Source organism: Protopterus annectens, chromosome 11.part0 (genome assembly GCF_019279795.1).
Source record: "Protopterus annectens isolate FY-2018-M chromosome 11.part0, PAN1.0, whole genome shotgun sequence".
Classification (NCBI taxonomy): Eukaryota; Metazoa; Chordata; order Ceratodontiformes; family Protopteridae; genus Protopterus; species Protopterus annectens.
In genome coordinates, this window is record NC_056745.1 from 1,218,536,651 (window position 1) to 1,218,556,407 (window position 19,757).

Sequence of the window (19,757 nt, forward strand, 5' to 3'; positions counted from 1 at the left end):
TTTTAGTATAATTTTAGTTAGATGTTTCTAAAAATGAAAGTATATTTCCTGTCAAGATAGTAAAATCTAAGCAGAGCTATGGATTTCTGCTGCTCTTAGACTGGTATCTTGGCCATGCCCAAAGTAGTTTTTAAGTACTGTATCTTGAAGCTCACCTATTGCATGTATTTCCCGGGGGTTGGTGGAAATCCTAGTGCCCATGAATTCCTTAACTGCCTCAATGCAGTACTCATGTGGAAGTATTTGTAAAGCCCTTCCACATCAGTGGTGACAAGTAGAGTGTCTGGCTTGATCCTAATTTCTCTAACCTTTTTCAGAAAGTCAAGAGTGTCCGAGATGTATGATGGAACGTTCCTGGCAATTTCTTTTATTTTAAAATCCAAATAAAGTGATTGGGGCTCAGTGGCAGAGCCTCCTCCTGCTACCTCTGGATGACATGGGGGGGGGGTCAGCAAGGTTTTTATGTGGCTTAGGGAAGCAAAAAAAACGGGGTATCCTTAGGTGAGTGACTGTGAGGAAATTACCTAAATTCTCATTAAGTAGATTACCTGTGTTCAGAGCAGCAGTTATTGCGTTCACTAGACTACAGGCTTGGATGATATGTGTTCACTAGACTACAGGCTTGGATGATATGTGTTCACTAGACTACAGGCTTGGATGATATGTGTTCACTAGACTACAGGCTTGGATGATATGTGTTCACTAGACTACAGGCTTGGATGATATGTGTTCACTAGACTACAGGCTTGGATGATATGTGTTCACTAGACTATAGGCTTGGATGATATGTGTTCACTAGAATACAGGCTTGGATGATATGTTCAGTATCCACTTGTTGGTAGAAATCCTGATTTCCAAACATTGTCTCAATTTTCTGGTTGTAGTAATCAGTATCAGTGATGACAACGCCCTACCCTTTATCTCACTTCATTACTCTCCTCCTCCTTTTACTGGTACTAAGACTTTTTAGTGCTGCCAGTTCATTATGGGGCAAGTTATAACATTTTTTCTTGCAGGGCTTGGTAAGAATTCTATGAATGCCCTCCTCGCATGTCTCCTTGTATGCCCATATGGTTGGATACAGAGGTGGGCACAATGTACTTTAGTCTCATGCTTCATGATTTGTTTCCCCATTTTGTGGTCTTCATCCAGTCTGACACATCCAAATTTCAAGTTCAGGAAGTTGTCTTGAAGATGGGGAAGTGCTGGAAAACCTATAGTAAAATTGCACATAAATTAGCATAATAAAGTAGTTTAGATGTCATTCATTCTACTAAGAATTGTTTGAATTATACATTTACAGACATAGGTTCCTAAGAAACGCAAATCCTAAATGATATTATGTATGCTACACATATGGTTAAGGCAGGGATTTATAACATATACTACCTTTAATCCTTCAGACAGTTGTATAGCTGAATATTATGCAGCTGATATTTTTACTGAATATTGACAACTGTTTAAATAATAAGGTTATCAGTTTCTTAGTGAGATGGTTGGTAAAATGAATTGGAATTTCATCTTTATTTCCTTAAAGTAAATGGCCCATGAGAAAATGTCTTCATGGACTGCTTTTGCTACTGCTTCAAGTAGTAAAATAAGACAGATTTGTGAATTGTAATTCTTGATGAGAAATTCAAGTAGAACACTAATTAAATAGATATGAGATGGAGAGATTTCTTAAGGCACTGTTCAGCTTAATAGGTATTGTATTTTTTAGAGTGTCATTACTTTTAACAGTTTAATAGCAAAGAAGGGAGTCTGCCTACTCTTGTATCTTGCTGCATGACACAGTCTTTGATAAACACTCTATTATAAATGTTCTAAGGAACTGTGGCTGTGCAGAACAGCTTCAGTAATGCTCTGCCTTGACTAGCATTTTGTTCAATATTTTGTGATGATATTCTCATAATATGAATTGATATAACTATGCATTAGTATTAAGAAGTTTACAAATTGCTCACCCACATGGCCACTTAGGGCAAATTGCTTCTGTTTCATCATCAGTGAGTGATCACTATGGTCTAATATTGTCTTTCTTCATTGTTTCTTTTAATTTGTCACAACTACATTCATGGATGGACATAAAATAAACTGAATCTGGTAATGCTTTCATTTGTCTCTAATTGAAAGCATGTGAGTGATACGTAGAGATTTATGACATGTATTGTTCACTCAAACATGTTTACATTATCATCTCTAGTGAACACAACTCTAAGGGTTCATTCTATGGACTACATAGTTTTTGTAGTATGATTCAAGTGTTCTGAATAGACTTGTCCGTATTTATCTTCACTTATTGATACATTTCTAAATCTACTTCACTCAGTTATAATATATTTTTAGTATGTAGGAGAGTGTTTATCTGACATAATCATTAGTATATTGGTCATATCAGAATACTGGAGACTATTAATATGTATATATACTACTGTCACGCTAAAGAGAACTAATGTTAAGCAACATTTACTGTGTTATAAATGAGATTTTACTTTATGAATGTTTAAGTAGTGCATGATAGGATGACTATATTCTGAAAAAAAGTCTAATCTAAACTAAAATTAAATTGTATTACCAAATCAATACTCATTTCCATACATGCTGTTAATTCATTATTAATAGTTATATAGGGAAAATAATAACTAATATTGTTAAATCTCCAAGATAAGAGAAAATGTGTACTAGAGCTTGAAAGGGGTTAGTTTTTTTTTTCTTTCTTTTTTTCATGAGGGAAGTTATGGTAGGCAATCTGTTAGATTTCTTCTCATCTAGCAGATTGGAAGTGTATTTCACTTCATGTGCATTAGAGGATTTATAAAAATATTTATATACTTGTTGTTATACAAGTAATTTTGACATTTTTATTTTTTCTTGGCCTGAACTAAACTCTATTTTATGTTATTTGACCAAAATTAAAATATTGACTACAATGAGAATTATTACCATAGTAGTTACACATTTTACATTTGTTATGGTATTACAAAATATAATACAAAACAAATATGATGTAAAGTTAAATACTGAGAATGGACTTGACTATTTTATCCTTAAACACTAACGGTTTAAACAATCCAAGGAAAATATCTAATTTAGTAAGATATATGAAATTAAATAAAGTACAAGTAGTATTTCTTCAAAAGACTCACTTCATAACAAAATGATACCTTTAGCTGGAATCCTAATGAATATATGATCTCATCTCACTCTTCATATAAGAAAAAGACTAAGGGAACTTTAATTTTATGGAAAAAAATATCACTATGCCTCAAATCAATTACATATATGAAGATAAAGAAGGACTCCTAGCCATAGTAATAGTAAAATATAACAATAGACTCTGGACATTAGTAAATATATATTGGTTTCCAGGTATTGGAGTTGGGACAGTATAAGAAAACACATGGATCTAATAACTAGCGTATATAAAGGAAATTTGATTTTGGGAGGTGACTTTAATTGTATATTGGATAAATCAGAGACCACAAGCAAAAGAAATTTATGTGTAAGTTCTATAGGGAAGCTACTTAAGAAATGGGAAGAAAGTGTAAATCTAATTGATACATTTAGTTATTAGGAAAACAATTCATTATTATTTTCACACCAAGACCACAGATTTGGGACACATACAAGAACTGATAAAATCTTTATATCTCAAGAGCTAAATTCAAAAATAATAAAATTTTCCATAATCCCTTGTCCCGTTTCAGACCATAATTCATTAATTCTCAAAATACATACAGTTTATAAGAAATTATTTTTTATGTCAAGAATCCCAGCTTACATTACAAAATTAAAACAATTTAAACCTTGGTTAGATTCAGAAGTACAATTCTTTTTAGATATATACTACACTACTGAAATAAATGTAATTAATCTTTGGCATACCTTGAAAGCTTATCTAAATGGAAAAAAATATTTCATGGTATAAAAACAAGCTAAAAGAGTGGGAATCAGAATTATGTAACATCCAAAAACAAATTACAAATCTCACTATTAATTCATCTACTTACACAAAAAATAATCATAAAAAAGTATTGGAAGTCTTAAAAGATATAATGAAATCCTAACTCACAAAACTAATATAACTATAGAAAGGTTAAAATTTAGTTCTTATGCAGTATCACCCAAACATATGCATAATTTAGCAATAAGATTAAAAAAAATTGATTGAAAATAATATTACAAGTATTATACAGGAAGGAAGGAAGGAAAAAAAAACAAAAACGTTTTGGATATAAATGATATACTAGCTGCATTTAAACATTATTTCTCTGACCATTATAATGATACTTCATATATAACTAATACATCAAACTTAGACCTGAAATTAGTAAAGGTAAAGGCGATACCAGAAAAGTTAAAGTTAGACATTCAAAAACAAATATCTCTAAAAGAAATTACTCAAAAAATCAAGGAAAGTAAAAGTAATAAAACACCGGGAATTGATGGAATAATTAATGAATTGTACAAGATATTTCCGTCTTCAGTAATATCATTGTTTCACAAAACTTTGAATGAAATTCTAGCACAAAACACAACTCCAATTTCATGGAGATACTCCTTAATTACGCACATTATGAAAGAAAACAAAGACACTTTACAGTGCAAATCTTATAGGTCAATATCTTTACTTAACAATGATTATAAAATCTTCATGTCAATATTAGTTAGTAGAACTAAAAAAAAATCATTGACACACACAATAAATATGGACCAAACAGGATTAATTTATAAAAGACACACACATGACACTATACATATAATTCTAACACTCATAGATTTTCTAAACAAACAGAAACAACCAAGAAGCTCTAATAGTAGCTTTGGATATAGAAAAAGCCTTTGATTCGTTGAGCTGGGATTTTCTTTTTAAGGCTTTAGAATTGTTTGAATTTCCTACTAATTTTATTATGCTAATAAAGAATATTTATAAAAACAATTTGGCTTATGTAAAATGTGGGCCATTTACCTCAAAGGCTATTGAAATGACCAAAGGTACAAAGCAGGGATGTCCGATGTCCCCCATCCTGTTTGCCTTAGGAATTGAATTATTTGCCTCATTAGTACACCACAACTCTAATATATCAGGCATAGATGTATATGGTCAACTGAATTAAAAAATAATGTTATTTGCTAATGATGTTTTACTCACGTTATCTATCTCGGAGAAATCAGTACAACAACTAGATGAAATAGTGGAAATGTTTTCTTATATTTCTGGCCTTAGATTTAACAAGGGAAAATCTAATTATATGCATTTGATTAAAAAGAGGGAATTTACCTTAATTACAAATTGTGTGATAGGAAGACAAGTTCCCATAATAAAATATTTAGGAATAACACTATGGGATGATTTGGAATCTACGTTAGCCACAAATTATAGCAACATAATTAATACAATAAAAATGTTAATAGTAATCTGGAATAAAATGTTCTTGAGATTTGAAGACAGATTACAAATAATAAAAATGACAATACTTCCAAAAATTAATTAGATTGCACAAGCTATTCCTATAGTACTTAACAAGAAAATCTTGAAAGAAATAAATAAAATTCTATTAAACTTACTTTGGTATCCAAAAAGAAATAGAATAGCCTATACACATCATATTAGATATTGGGAAATGAGTGGAATTAAACTTCCAGATTTAGAATCATACATAAAATCTTCCATATTAAGAACTATCATTAATTGGATAGATACTAATTATTCTTCAACATGGAAAACATTGCACACTATTATTTTTCTAAATGAAAATAAAATAATTAAAAATTGTATATTAAGTGAACAAAATAATAGGATGTGGCACATATTGACTGTTAACATGCAATATAATATAACAAAACCAACAAACAAATTATATAAATAATATTTACAATTTATTCAGAAGATGTATATATATATATATACTAACATGGATATTAAGATTTGGCTAGACTTTATAATACCCTTTAGCTCTACAAAAAAATTTGTTAATAAAATTCATAATGTTATCTTAACTAGATGGGAAGGGAAAAACTTCACTTGTTGGCAACATTGTATAGAGAATCAAGTAGTATTAGACATTCAACAAATTCAGAATAAATATGACATTCCATCAGCAGATTGGTTGATACTACAAAGCATATTATCATAAGTTAAGGATCTTAATAGTGAAATTATTAATTCTCCTTATAAAACTAGTCCAAATTTGATAAGTCTAATATCTGAAGTTATTTACGACAGTTATAATTGGACAAATCTAATTTCAAAATTATACAAAATACTGATAACATATAAAACTAACCCTAATGCAAGATATTGGAATTTTGCAGCAAAATGATGTCACACTAATCTATCAATTGAGAGTAAAACAAATATTTTATGTTCTGTTAACTTAACATTTAATTTACAAGTATGGAAAATATTTACATGGAAATATATTCACAGGGCATTTATTACACCTGATAAACTAGGCAAATTTAATCCACTTGTTAAATCCATTTGTTGGAGATGTTCTTTAAATTGTTAAGCTGATTGGTCTCATATATTTTTTGATTATATTAATATAAAAAATTTTGGGAAGAAATTACTATTTTTCTCCAAGCTATATTCACAGATACCTTTATTTTAACCAAATCTTTAGTCCTCTTAAATGTTAATGATACTATTAGGATGAATAAAAAAGATCTATACCTACTTTCGTCCATACTAGCTGTGACAAAGAAATGTACAACTAAAAAGTGGATGTCTTTACAATAACCTATTCTGGAAGAATTCTTGAGATTGCTGGAAGAAACAGCGACATTAGAAATCAAGTTGAAGGAATCGAGAATTTCACCTGAAACATGTACAAATAATCCTTGGGAAAAAATGTAACTCTTATTGAGAAATTAAAAATGAACCCTAAATAATGAATGTGTAACTTCATACTTTATTAATTGAATATTATAAAATTTTGTTACTAATTTCATATATTTTATTATTTTTTTCTCTCCTTTGTTCAGTTCAGTTGTACATAGTGTATATAAAAGTTTATAATACTTGTTTATTGATGATTGTATTGTTAAACATGATATTATTTGGAAAATAAAAAAAAATATTTGAAAAAAAAAACAAATTTCAAGTTCATCTTCCTGTAAACCAGCTTAAGGTCAATAATGGTATTAACCAAGTTGTACCTGCTATAGGGTATACATATTAGTCTGTTTTCTAACACTTTTGTTTCATTTTCAGTCGGCAGAATCTTGGAATGGTTCCATATTTTGATTTTCTGCAGGTTACTGGGGGACTGGATTGAGTACCCTTAGGTAGCCTTCGAGGGGAGGGTGCTGTTTTCCTGGGTGGTAATACTTATGTCGCTTTATTGTCTTGTTTAGGTTTCTATGTCTCTTTGAGGCATGGTGTTTTCCTGTAGCATTTCACCATCCACTCTTGTTGCCTGGATGTCTGTTTTGTGAAGTGGACCTGTGGATCTTCTTTCTTCTCTCTTTTGTTAAGTTAGATCTGGAGGAGCTGCTGTAGAAGCCAACAGCAAATCCTACAGTGTCGCAATTTTCTGGGTCACTTTCTTTGGGAGTTAGCTCCTTTGTCAAGAGGAGTACCAGTAGCTTGCTTATCAGTGTAAAATAGCATCAGTGCTATTTATTGCTCAGTCATTACAGTGTTTGGATATTCCAAAGGGGCCAGGAATTCCAAGAGTTGCAGGTTGGTTATAAAGGTTTATTTCTGTATTTTTTCCATCTTTAACATTCCTACCATAGTCTTTTTCATCTCTAGTAAGTTTCTTAAGTTATTTTGTCTTAATGTAAGTTTCGGTTTTGGAGATTCTGATTTTAATTTGTTTAAATTCATCTGAAGTAAAACCTTCCTGAAGTGAGCATTGGTTTCTTCTTCCACTTGTACTAAAGCTGTTTCTGTAATGGCTTCTGTCTCTTGTTGTTTTCAAGCAGAATTTCAATGAGCATAAGCCCAGCTTCTTTCAGGGTATTATTCCATTTATTGTTAAGATCAGGTTAAATATTACTTCAATTTGGTTTTCTGCATAGCCTGAATCCCCCTGGGTATAACCTTGTTATCTAAATTTGTATTTAAGCAGATTTCCTCCCATTCCAGGGTCTTAATTTTCTTTAAATACTTTTCTAGCATTTGCTTGGCTTTCCTGTGGTCAAACTGATTTCTTCCATTAACCTTCATGGCTTTAGGATTATAATATTTTCCAGAGAAATTTGGTGTTTTTATCAGATTGAATGTATCTTCATATCTGTATGTTGCCATGGTTCTTAATGTCAGTTTATCTTATTCTTTGTGTGCTGGGCTTGGTCCAGTAGAAGCACTGGTATGTCAAGCTTTGCTGAGATGATTTTGTAGATAGTTGCAGCCAGCTGATCTGCCCTCAAACTTTGGAAACTAACCAGCTTCCCTAGCAGACAGATAGGAACAATGTAAAGAAAAGAAAAAAAAGATCTGTGTAATGAGGAACAACCATTTTCCAGCTTAAAGGGTGCAAGATGTCTCCTTCACAAGAAAACTACACTACAGGGAAACTGGTACTTGTCAGCAACAAAGATGCTGGTTGAAAATCCTAAAAAATCAGCAAAAAAGAACCATGTGCTCTAGACAAGCTCAGATGAGTCTTCAGAGTATTTAAGCACTTATAACTTGTTTAGAAATCAAAACTTTATTATTGAAAAACAAATAGATGAGCATTTACCCCCTTTAAAGATCTTTGCCAGAACTAACTCCAGTTTGTATGACATGCAGTATTTATCTGCTTTACCAGAGAGAACATTGTCAATACACTCTGTCTGGGGTTATAAATATTATGTCATAGGCCATTCATCCAAGCTAGATTAGAATAAATTTCATATTTCATAAATCAGCCATAGAGTTAGAACAACAGTACATTTTTTAACAAACAAAAGAACAAAATGTGCAAAATACAATAAAGTTGCTATGGTTTCGTATACACAATATTATGATGTAAATGTGCTAGTATGCTAGGTCAATGACAAACATTAAGTAGAGCTATGCTGTACAGAAGCAAAGTATAATGTTGGAGTCAAGCTGTTCTTGATGCGTGTATGATATGTAATGCATACTGTGAGCTTGATTGTTGGTGAAAAGTCGAAAAAGGGGAGAGAAGGAGATGAAGGGTGGAGAAGAAGTTGAGGGAGTGATGGGAAGAAAGAAAAAGATCCTGGTGATTATAGCTGTGGGTGTTAATAAGAATAGTAGAGTAATAGCTTGGCATAAAAAATGGGGTTTAAAATAAAAGGGATGAAAAAAGGGAGTGAGAAAATTACATAAAAATAGATGATATTTTTGTGAACAATGCATGCAGAATAATGTACAGGAGAAGTGAGGTTTGAAGCAAGACAGTAACTAAGCAATTTATGTAATGTTGGACTGAATGTCAGTTGTTATAAAGAAAGAAAAAAAACATGTTAGTATATAATGTATTTAAATGGAAAAATATTAATATGGTTTGTTTTCTTTTCTATAAATGTATGTGTGCTTATGTCTTAAGTGATAATTTAATAAAAGTGTTTAAAAATTGTATTTAAGTGATTGCCCAATTTAGGTAGCACTTGGATAGCACTTGTTGAAAGAGGAAGTTTCTTAATTCTTATTTGGAATTTTACTCTTCTATACCACAATGCTGACCTGGCCTCTAAAGATTACTGCAAAAAGTGCATTTCCAGCTGTAAAGAAGGTTCCTGGGATGGTAATGGTATGGAATTCAACAAAGCTTGTAAGGTGGCCAGTGAGTAAGTTGGTGAAAAGTCACAATGGACCACATATTAGCAAATGTTTTCCAGGTAATAAAATGTTAAAGTTGTTTCAGTTGATGGCAGCTCAGGTGGAAATAAAAGATCCCAAGGCATTCATTAAAAAGAGTAAGGAAAGTTCACCAATGCCCTGGCCAAAGTTCTCATAGTGGTATAAATATCAGCTCACATCTTCCCTGAAAAGAGGCCACTAGCCAAGTGGGACTAACTTAGTCAGCAAAGAAAAAATAAAATAAATTAAATACAATAAGTAAATGAATACTAACTAGACATGAGATTTAACTTACAAAAGCAGACTTGTTTATTGCAGAGTCATTCTATAAATCAAAACCCAGGAATAATTTCAGTTAGAAATCATGAGAAATGAAACTGCATTTTAACTTTCAATGGCTGGGTGTTAAGTGTTAACAAATTGCTTTTTCATTTCTGAGATCATTATTAATTGTGGGAGGTTTTAGAATGCCCCTGATACACCACCAATAGGTTTAGAATCATCAGCATATCTTTGCCTCAGTAGCTTAAAATGTAGCATACTCACCTTTGGTGTAGAATGCTGTATGTTCTATTCCCATGCCAGGCAGGTGGATTCATTTTCCAGTGCAGCATAAAGATGAAGTTACACTCCTGAATGTGCTATACTTCAGATGAGATGAGATGGTTAGCCAATGCCCCATCTGCTTGAACTGGTAGATGTAAAAGATCCTGTGGCACTTATTGAAAAGAGTAGGGGAAGTTACCCAATGCCCTTGTCACATTTTCTCAAGTCAGCATGCATACCATCCCAAATAAACCCCAAATAAGATGCCATTGGCCTGGTGGGACTAACCTGATCAACAGAAGTATAAATAAAAATAAAAACTAATAAATAGAGTTATTTGCCTATACTACCAGCTGTAGACCATCTGCAGAATTTGAAGAGCCCTAACTTGCCTTTTCTACTGACAGTTAGGAATCTGTAAAATCTGACAGAGACCGACCTACATCTCCAAACATTGCTTGAAAAAAAGCCTCTTCCTTTCCTAAAATAACTTTACTAAATAATATAAGAAATTATTTTGTCTAACTGTTACTACTGTCATTTACCAGTTTCCAAAGTACTCTGAAATTTACTAGTTCATGTCATTACAGCTTATCTTTTATAACATCCATGACACCAACAGTAGATGTACCTTTCTGCATGTCCAGGTTTAATGGCCATTACTCCAACAGTAGCCCCATGTTATGCATGTTTAGGTTCTATCTGCATCATAGACTCCGGACCACAAAATGAAAAATTCTGGAGTCAGAGGACCATCTTAATACATGGTACAACAAAACTATCCACAATGCACTTAGGTCCAACCTAGTGGGATCTGCCTGATCAAAGAAACAAAATTATACTAATAAATGAAGATACAGTTGAACACATTTATATCATCAGAGCTTTGTCATCCATTCACCTCATTGTGGCTTTGCAATAGTTGGCCAAGTCACATTCTCTATACTCACATTATCCTGATTCTATCACACTTGTTTAGATTGCAGTGCTGCAGCTAACCTCAGGTTTTTTATCAGGTGTGGCACTAACTGCTCTTATGGATTTGTCAGCTCTTAAATCTGATTATGTATGCTTAAAACTTCTGGCCTCTGATAGAGTATCTCCTACACTGAATACAGACTATCCCTATTCCTAATCAAAGTGAAATGAACTGTTGCAAGCATTTATTCGTTGATTCTTCCTAGATATTGTAATAAATGTGTTCCGGATGTCATGTTACTTGTATTTTGGCAAATTCAACATTTCTACAAGCAAACATCAAACATGGAGTACATGGCTAAATCAAATACTTGGTGGCACTTAGAAATGTTATAAGAACACAAGGATCATATGAGTTATAATGCAGGTAAGTCAGGGGACCGTTTTCATCTTCCTGATACCCACCACCCAAAATGAACCACCTACTTCCAGGAGGGTAAAAATGAGAGGTCAAGGATAAATTTGCAGGCAGCCATCCAACCATCCAGATTTGTCTTAAATATGAGGGAGTGTTACTCTTTTGCCTTTGCAAATGCTAAAAGTGGGACAGTTTTTGAAGTATTTGTTTATTTATTGCATTTATTAAACAGGAAAGTCTGACTAGGCAGAAGCATCTTTTCAGTGGAGGCCCAAGGAGAAATGGTCCAATAAGCTACACTGAATACATTAATGAGAAAAGCTCAGTTATTCTGATAGAAACACTGCACAGCATTAAATAAAATGCTCACATGTACAGCACTTAGAATAAGAATACAAATAATAATATAAATACATACATTCAACAAACATAGGCTATTCATAAATAAAATTGTAGCATGATATTTACATTAGAGGACATACCATGATATTGCACAGACTATTCAGAAAAAAATAATATTGCACAGACTATTCAGAAAAAAATATAGGTTCCACTGCACAGAATAGGATGCATAATGAAGAGCAGCAGATCTGTAGCATATCATCCATGCCAGGAGTTTCACAAGAACAGAGCCAACTATGCATAAGATGTTGTTTAAGTTCACATTTGAATGAATGTAGGTTTAAGTGGAAGAATGTTCCACTCCCAGCGACACAGTTCGAGTACAGAGTGCCACCTGCTGTATGCTTATACTTACATATCATAAGTAGCAATTTATTCCCAAAATAAAGAATTATGTTAGAGATGTGTGAGTAGATGAGTGATTCAAGGCTTGGGCATTATTTTGCTTTATTGAGTGTTTTTGATTTTTTTGGCATTGAGAAGGATTTGTGAGTTTTCCATATAGGTTTCATTTGAAGACAAAGATTGTTGTGTATCTTGCTGGAGAGTAAAGAGGTCTTTATCAGTACATATAACTGCAGAGTCATCAGCATATTGGACTATTGTGGCAAGCCTGGATGAGCTATGTAAGCTATTTATAAATAGGTTGAACAGTAAGGGGCCTAGGACTGAACCTTGAGGTACACAATGGGATATCAGTTAGGAATAATAGTAATTGTCCCATTTAACAGCCTGCTGCATGTTTGTCATATAACTGTGGAATCAAAGGAGGGTGGAGTTGGTGAGGCCTAATGATAAATGTGTGAGGGTTTGTAGAAGTTTTGGTGACTGACAGTATCGAAGTATTGAAAGCCTTTGATAAGTCTAGGAAGAGGGTGGATACTAGCTGATCAGAATTTCTATTCTGGTTAACTGTAATAATGAAGCTGAATAACACTGCTGTGGCACTGTGATGAGGACCTGAAGTCATGATGAGTTGGGGAGAGGGAGATTATGTTACAAAATCAATTTAAATAGCTTGGAGTGGATACTCTTTTTTAGAATTTTTGAAAGAGGTGACAGAATAGCAGTGGGTCTGTAGTTGGAGAGAACAGTGAAAGGGGCAACCCTTATTTAAGGGTATGATGAAGGAACTAAACAAGAAACTAAGAGGTCTAATAAAGTTGAACAAGGGCAATTATGAGGTCAGTATAGCCTCCAAGGATAAGGAGAATCACAAGATCTTCTACAGTTATGTCAATAACCTTAAAGGTAACACTCAGCAGTGCGCAAAACTGGTGGTAGATGGCACACCTTTTACTGATCAAGGTGACATAGCAAATCTACTAACTGATAAATTTAGATTTAACTTCACCCCCACCCCCACGATCACAAATCCCTTGTAGCATATCTCGTCCAAGCTATCAACAGGAAGCAGGTCCTCGTGGTGCTCGCTAAGGCCAAAAACACTGCTTCAATGGGTTCTGACAATATCCAAGGTTGCCACCTAGATAGCCAAAACAAGACCTAGCAGGATCACCTGAGAGTCTCTTCAAGTGCAGCCTCAAAACAAGTTACGTGTAAAGTGAATGGAAGTCTGCAATGGTCATTCCTCTTTATAACAGTGAACCATCATCTGACCACAGGAACTACAGACCCATCGGCCTGACAAGTCTGATAAGCAAAGCCATGGAATGGATTATCATGGAAATGATCAACAAGGACATTTTTAACCTACAGACACTGGACTCATCCCAGTTTGGCTTTGTTAAGGAAAGATTTTGCTTATTCAACCTATAGACTTCTTCGAGAGGGTCAGCAAGGCTATGGATGAAGGAAAAATGGTCCATACCACCCACTTTGACCTGGCCAAGGTGTCGATACAATACTCACTGTATTTCAGACTAGCTTACAGATTGGACCCAAGAAATTAGGATGGTGAGATGACCTCCACAGGGAGACTGATCACCAGTGGAGTACCCCAGGGCTCCATGTTGGACCCGTTCCTGTTTGGCATCAACTTCTTGAAAGTAAAGGCTAATGTCAAAGGCCTCTGGCTCCCCAAGTTCACAGAAGTCAGCAAATTAGGAGGTATCATAGATTCCTTCCATGTACAGGAGGGTCTGACACAAACAAATGACTGGTGATAAAGCCATGGATTAAAACTCAACAAAAAGAAATGCATTATAATGCCCTTTAGAAAATTATCCATCCAAGCTAATTACTGGATTAATAAAACACCCCAAAGAGTTGACTTGAGAGTTAGGGATCTGTGAACATATGTAGACAGTAATATAACCTTCGACCAACACATAGCCAAGACAGTAAGAAAAATAATTCTATGTTGCCCAACTCATAAGCAAAGGTATGGCATCCAAGTCCAAGGAAGTTATAGTACCCCTCTACTCAGCCCTTATAAGACCTGTGTTTGGCAATGCCCCCTTTGCCATGTACATAACCAGGCACTTATACAGCTGAACAACCTTCAAAATGTTCCTTACCAGGAGAATGCAGGTTATGAATACCTGTCTCACATAGATGACCTTAAGGCCCTATCTTTATACTCGGTCTCCTACAGGTTACTGAGAGATGGTCTATACCTAGCATATAAGCCATACTGAGGATCAGCTTTGATGGATCTCTTGCACATCCACACACAAAAATAAAAAAAAGAAAAGAAAAAGAAAAACAGCACCAGAAACACTAGAACCAAGGATCTGAACTTTGCCTATGACATAAATAGTACGTGCTGGTGAGACTAATATTTGTCTCAAAGCATCCCTGCACTATGGAATAAGCTCCCCATTTACATGAAGCAGAATTCATCAATGACTCTTTTCAAAAGGAACCTTATTCACTGAATGGTAAATCACATATTCGCACCCAGTCTGGCTTCCATGTTTCTGATGGACAGAGGTCAACAGTAACTAAATTAATCTCCAACTAACATATGGTCTGACCCACATAACCATTAATTATCTCTTTACTAACAAACCCCACAATATAAACATCCAAGGAACTCAGGCACAAAACTGGGTTGGGTTGCACAGCTAGCCTTGTAAAGACCCTGGGGGTCATTAGCCTAGTATGAACCTATGAACCTGTGCTAAAAGATTCTAGAATTGAATGGTGTTATACTCATTACCTAGAGGAAAACAGGTTTTGTACTTATTTGTCTCACTTGCGTAGAGAAAAACAGCTCTTGTACTCACTTTCCTCACTTATCTAGAGGAAAATAGTTATTTATTCAGGCATATCCAAGGGTCAGCTCCCAGTGTTCTCTCTTGTCTATCTGATAAATCTGGGCATCTTGAGGCAATGTAGAAATTGCCTCATGTACACAGACAACCCTCTCCTCCTACCACCCAACACTACAACCTGTGAGAGATGCACTTATCTAGCCAAACTGGAGGTAAAGCTCTCTCCAACCAAGACTGAAATTGACAGTCATGAGGAGAAGGTAAACATTTGCACCACACCACACTCATCACATAGTCTCACTAAATCTACACCACCAAAATCCACACATAGTAACACAAAAACATTCACGGAGGCTCTCAATAATAATCTTTCTAAGCAACACAGACCTCCAAAGCAGAAACGCAAGCAACCTCCATCCCCCAACACAACCCAAATGACACATAGCCCACAGACTCAGTGTGCCACTCAACCACAGCCAATAAATCAAAACAACATACCCAGCACACTAGTCATAGGTGACTCTATAGTCAGATACACTGATGTCCCACTCACCAGGCTAAACAAGGAGAAGGTTACTGTAAGTTGCCTGTCGAATGCCAGGATCCGCCATATAACCCACGCACTCAGATCACTCAACAACAAGTGCAAATATGACTCTGTCATTGTCCATTTTGGTGTGAATGACCTGAGACGTACCTCCCTGGACTACATGAAAAGAGACATGGAAGAGATCTCAGATCTTGTAGCCCAGGAAGGTATGACCCTAGCCCTGAGTAGCATTCTACCATCACCCAGAATGATACCCAGTACAAGGACAAAATGATTGATTTCAACAATTGGCTAAGCTTCTGGTGTCATTCTAAGGGGATCCAGTATCCATCTGCTTGGGATGACATGGTCGACAGACTGCGATGCTTTGCCACAGATGGCCTGCACCTGTCACCCCTGGGATTCCAGATACTGGCTAAGGCTCTTGCTGCCCCTATAGTGCCTTTTTTAGGCAAGGTTCAAATAACAAATTCACCACTGTAACAGGAACAGGCAAGCAAAAACGGAGTGTAATGCTACTCAATGCTAGAGGTCTAAATCTCAAAATTCACTCACTCGAGGCACTCCTTAAAATGGAGAACATCGATATCTGTGCAGTGACTGAGACCTGGTTCAAGGCTCTAGACAGCACCCCTGCACTACCAGGCTAAAACTCATACCACACTATTCCGCCATGTATCCTGGACTGAAACACCAAAGGCGGAGGTGTGTCCATATTCATTAAGGATATCCACACCTCCACACTAGTTGCTCAGCATAATGCATCCGAGGTTATCCAAGTGCAACTAACTCTGTGCAAAACTGCAATCCAAATTGTAGCTTGCTACAGATCCCTCACCATGCCCCAGGATTCCCACTCCTCTTTTCTTGATATACTGGAAAATAGTAGGGTTCAAACACCCTAATAATGGGCGACTTCAACTACCCCACCATTAACTGGGAAAACTACTCGTGTGCCAACTCTTTACCTCAATGCTTTCTGGAATTCATAAACTCCAATGCCCTGGATCAACTTATCCACACCCCCACCAGGGGCAACAATATCCAAGACCTAGTCATTACCAACATGAGTGACCGGTGTTCCACACCTGAGGTCAACTCCTCGTTGGTCCGATCCGACCATAAGCTAATCACCCTTGATATCCACACCCCCCCACCCCCCATTAAGGAAACCACAGTAAAAAATTTCTCCAAAGCAAACTTCATGCTTCTTAAGACAGAAGTGGTGAACTTCATGACACCCATGCAGATGAACAATACAGTTACAACTGCTGAAACCTACACAAATGCACTGTGTAAGCATTTACACGAGTGCATGGATCGTGCAATCCCAAACAGAACCAAGATGCTATCCTCCAAAAAAAGGAAGTCAATCTGTTGGTCCCCTGCCATAAACAAACTGTACAACAGAAGGAAGAGACTGTTGCAAAAGACAGTAAAATCCCATGAGTGGAGGAGCTCCCTGGTCAGCCTCAGTAAAAAGCTGAGATCCCTTATAAGATCCTCCAAAGCTAGCTACGAAAACAAAATCGCCACTAATTCTAAGGACAATCACAAAGCATTCTATAACTATGTCAAGAATCTCGATGGCAACACCCAGATCTACTCTGAGTTACAGCACAACAGCATGAAAATTACAGAACCAACTGATATTGCCAACATCCTCACAGATAGGTTTAGTGCTAACTTTACCCCCCCCCCCCCATCCCCTAAAGGGCCCATATCTATACAGGAAGAATGCAGAGTCCCTGTAATCACAACTACGCAGGTAAAAGCTGCCTTCCCGTTCTGGGGTGAGAATTAGATTGACATATCATACTGAATCATTTCATTTGGCTGCTTGTTGAAATTCATACAAGCTTAATTGTGATCTTTAATATATCTGAACTGTAATTAAAAATGTGGGTGAATATATCCTAAATCCATGTCAGTGGTATCTTGGCCTGTAGGAATCTAGGATTTGGTATATAGGGTGCTGTGGGGAGGGCAAAATTATTCTTCTTTAAAAATGCCTAAAAGGTAAACATGAGTTTCAGATTTTTTTTTAAATCATCTACAGCATCAGTTCACTTCAATGTTTTATGAAAGGTGGACAATCATTTTACACTGAAATACCAGGATGTTTTTCCATCATATTGTTTTTATTTATTCATAAGACATAAGGGGGTGGTAGTTGGGGGGGGGTCAGATGGTGACCCTATAAAGCAAACTGGAATTCAGGATTCAACAACAACATAATGTAATGCAATGCAATAAATGAAGTCTACACTTTGTAATTCCTCTAGTTAACCATCCATTTTATTTTCATGCATTCTGCATATATTTTCTGTTTTTATTACTTTTCATGTTAATACAACGTATTTGTCATGTGATATTTACTTTTAATCTGCAGCAAAATGTTATATCTTGCCTGTAGATCAGAACTGCAATTAAAATCTCTGCTGTTAATTTTTCTTACAGATTCAAATAACTGTTTTACATGCACAGCAGCCTACTGGCCTAATGAGCAGCAAGATGCTTGTATCCAAAAAAGTACAGACTTTCTCACATTTGATGAACCCTTGGGGAAAACTCTGGCTGCACTGTGTACATTTACAGCATTTATACCTGCTGCCATTTTGCTTATTTTTATTAAAAATAAAAACACTCCCATTGTAAAGGCAAACAACCGGGAACTTAGCTATCTTCTTTTGTTTGTACTCATTCTCTGCTTTCTTTGTTCCTTACTTTTCATTGGACAACCAACAGCTATAACTTGTCTTCTCCGCCAGGTGGTTTTTGGAATTAGTTTTGCTCTCTGTGTCTCATGTGTTCTAGCAAAAACAATGATGGTCATCATAGCATTCAGAGCCACAAACCCAAACAGTAACCTGAGACAGTGGGTGGGGCCTAAATTGCCCAATGCTGTTGTGTTCACCTGCACTTTATTTCAAGTTGTGATTTGCTCTGCTTGGTTGGCTAGCTCACCGCCATTTCCAGAACACAACATGACATCTCAGAATGGGATTATCATCCTCGAATGTAATGAAGGATCCAATGTGGCTTTCTGGTTCATGTTGAGTTATATGGGGCTTTTAGCTGTAGCTAGCTTTGCTATGGCCTTTCTGACTCGGAACCTACCTGATAGCTTTAATGAAGCCAAGTTTATCACATTTAGTATGTTGGTTTTTCTCAGTGTCTGGCTGTCATTTATACCAGCATACTCGAGTACAAAAGGCAAGTTCTTGGTAGCTGTAGAAATATTTGCAATAGTGACATCTAGTGCAGGCCTGCTTACCTGTATTTTCATTCCTAAATGTATAATTATTCTGTTAAGGCCTGAAAATAACAGCAAAGACTATTTAATGAAAAGGGCTAATAAATAAAACAACATAATTGAATTGGGTCATTTACTAATGAGATGCCATATGTTTCACAATGTTTCGAACTACTGATTCAATGCAGGAGTTCTAAAATGCATTATGCATGAGTAGCATTAAACTATATATAGAAAGTAGGCTTAAAATTTTTAGAGATGCAAATAAAGAAATGAAACGCAAAGACTACATTAATTGGTAGTAAGAATCTACATAGTCGAAGATGTAAGTCATTCTTCTAAGAAAAGAACAACATTCAAATACAGTTACAGTATATGACTGTTTTTTATCACAACTTTGTCAAAGTTACCTTTAATGCCACAACTATGACTTTCATAAAAAATAATGGGAGGACAAAGGCAAAATATGAGGGGCAATTTTTACATGTTGCTGGAATTCACTTAAAAAGTTAATAGCCCAACGGGTTTTGCGTCAGCATGTATTTTCTGGTCAATAAGTAATATGAAATGTCTGGCATTATGCAATGCTTAAAGAGTTACCAGAAAATCAACAAATGAAGATACTGAATAGATAGGACTTCCACTATGATAGAAGCAGTTTAATAGATTCAATAGTGTGCTAAGCTAATGCATGTTATTACTTATTAGTTATTCCTAGCATCGCA

The 19,757-nt window shown here is 35.4% G+C and overlaps 1 protein-coding gene across 1 annotated transcript in view; it reads left to right on the forward strand.

Annotated features, from left to right (window-relative positions):
* Positions 1-19,141, forward strand: part of LOC122815045 (vomeronasal type-2 receptor 26-like) — a 45,718-nt gene extending 26,577 nt beyond the window's left edge. Inside the window, exon 2 of the mRNA XM_044087293.1 lies at positions 18,237-19,141. Within this exon, the coding sequence (XP_043943228.1) occupies positions 18,237-19,141 (905 nt within the window). The remainder of the gene's footprint in view (positions 1-18,236) is intronic.
* Positions 19,142-19,757: the final 616 nt, after the last annotated feature.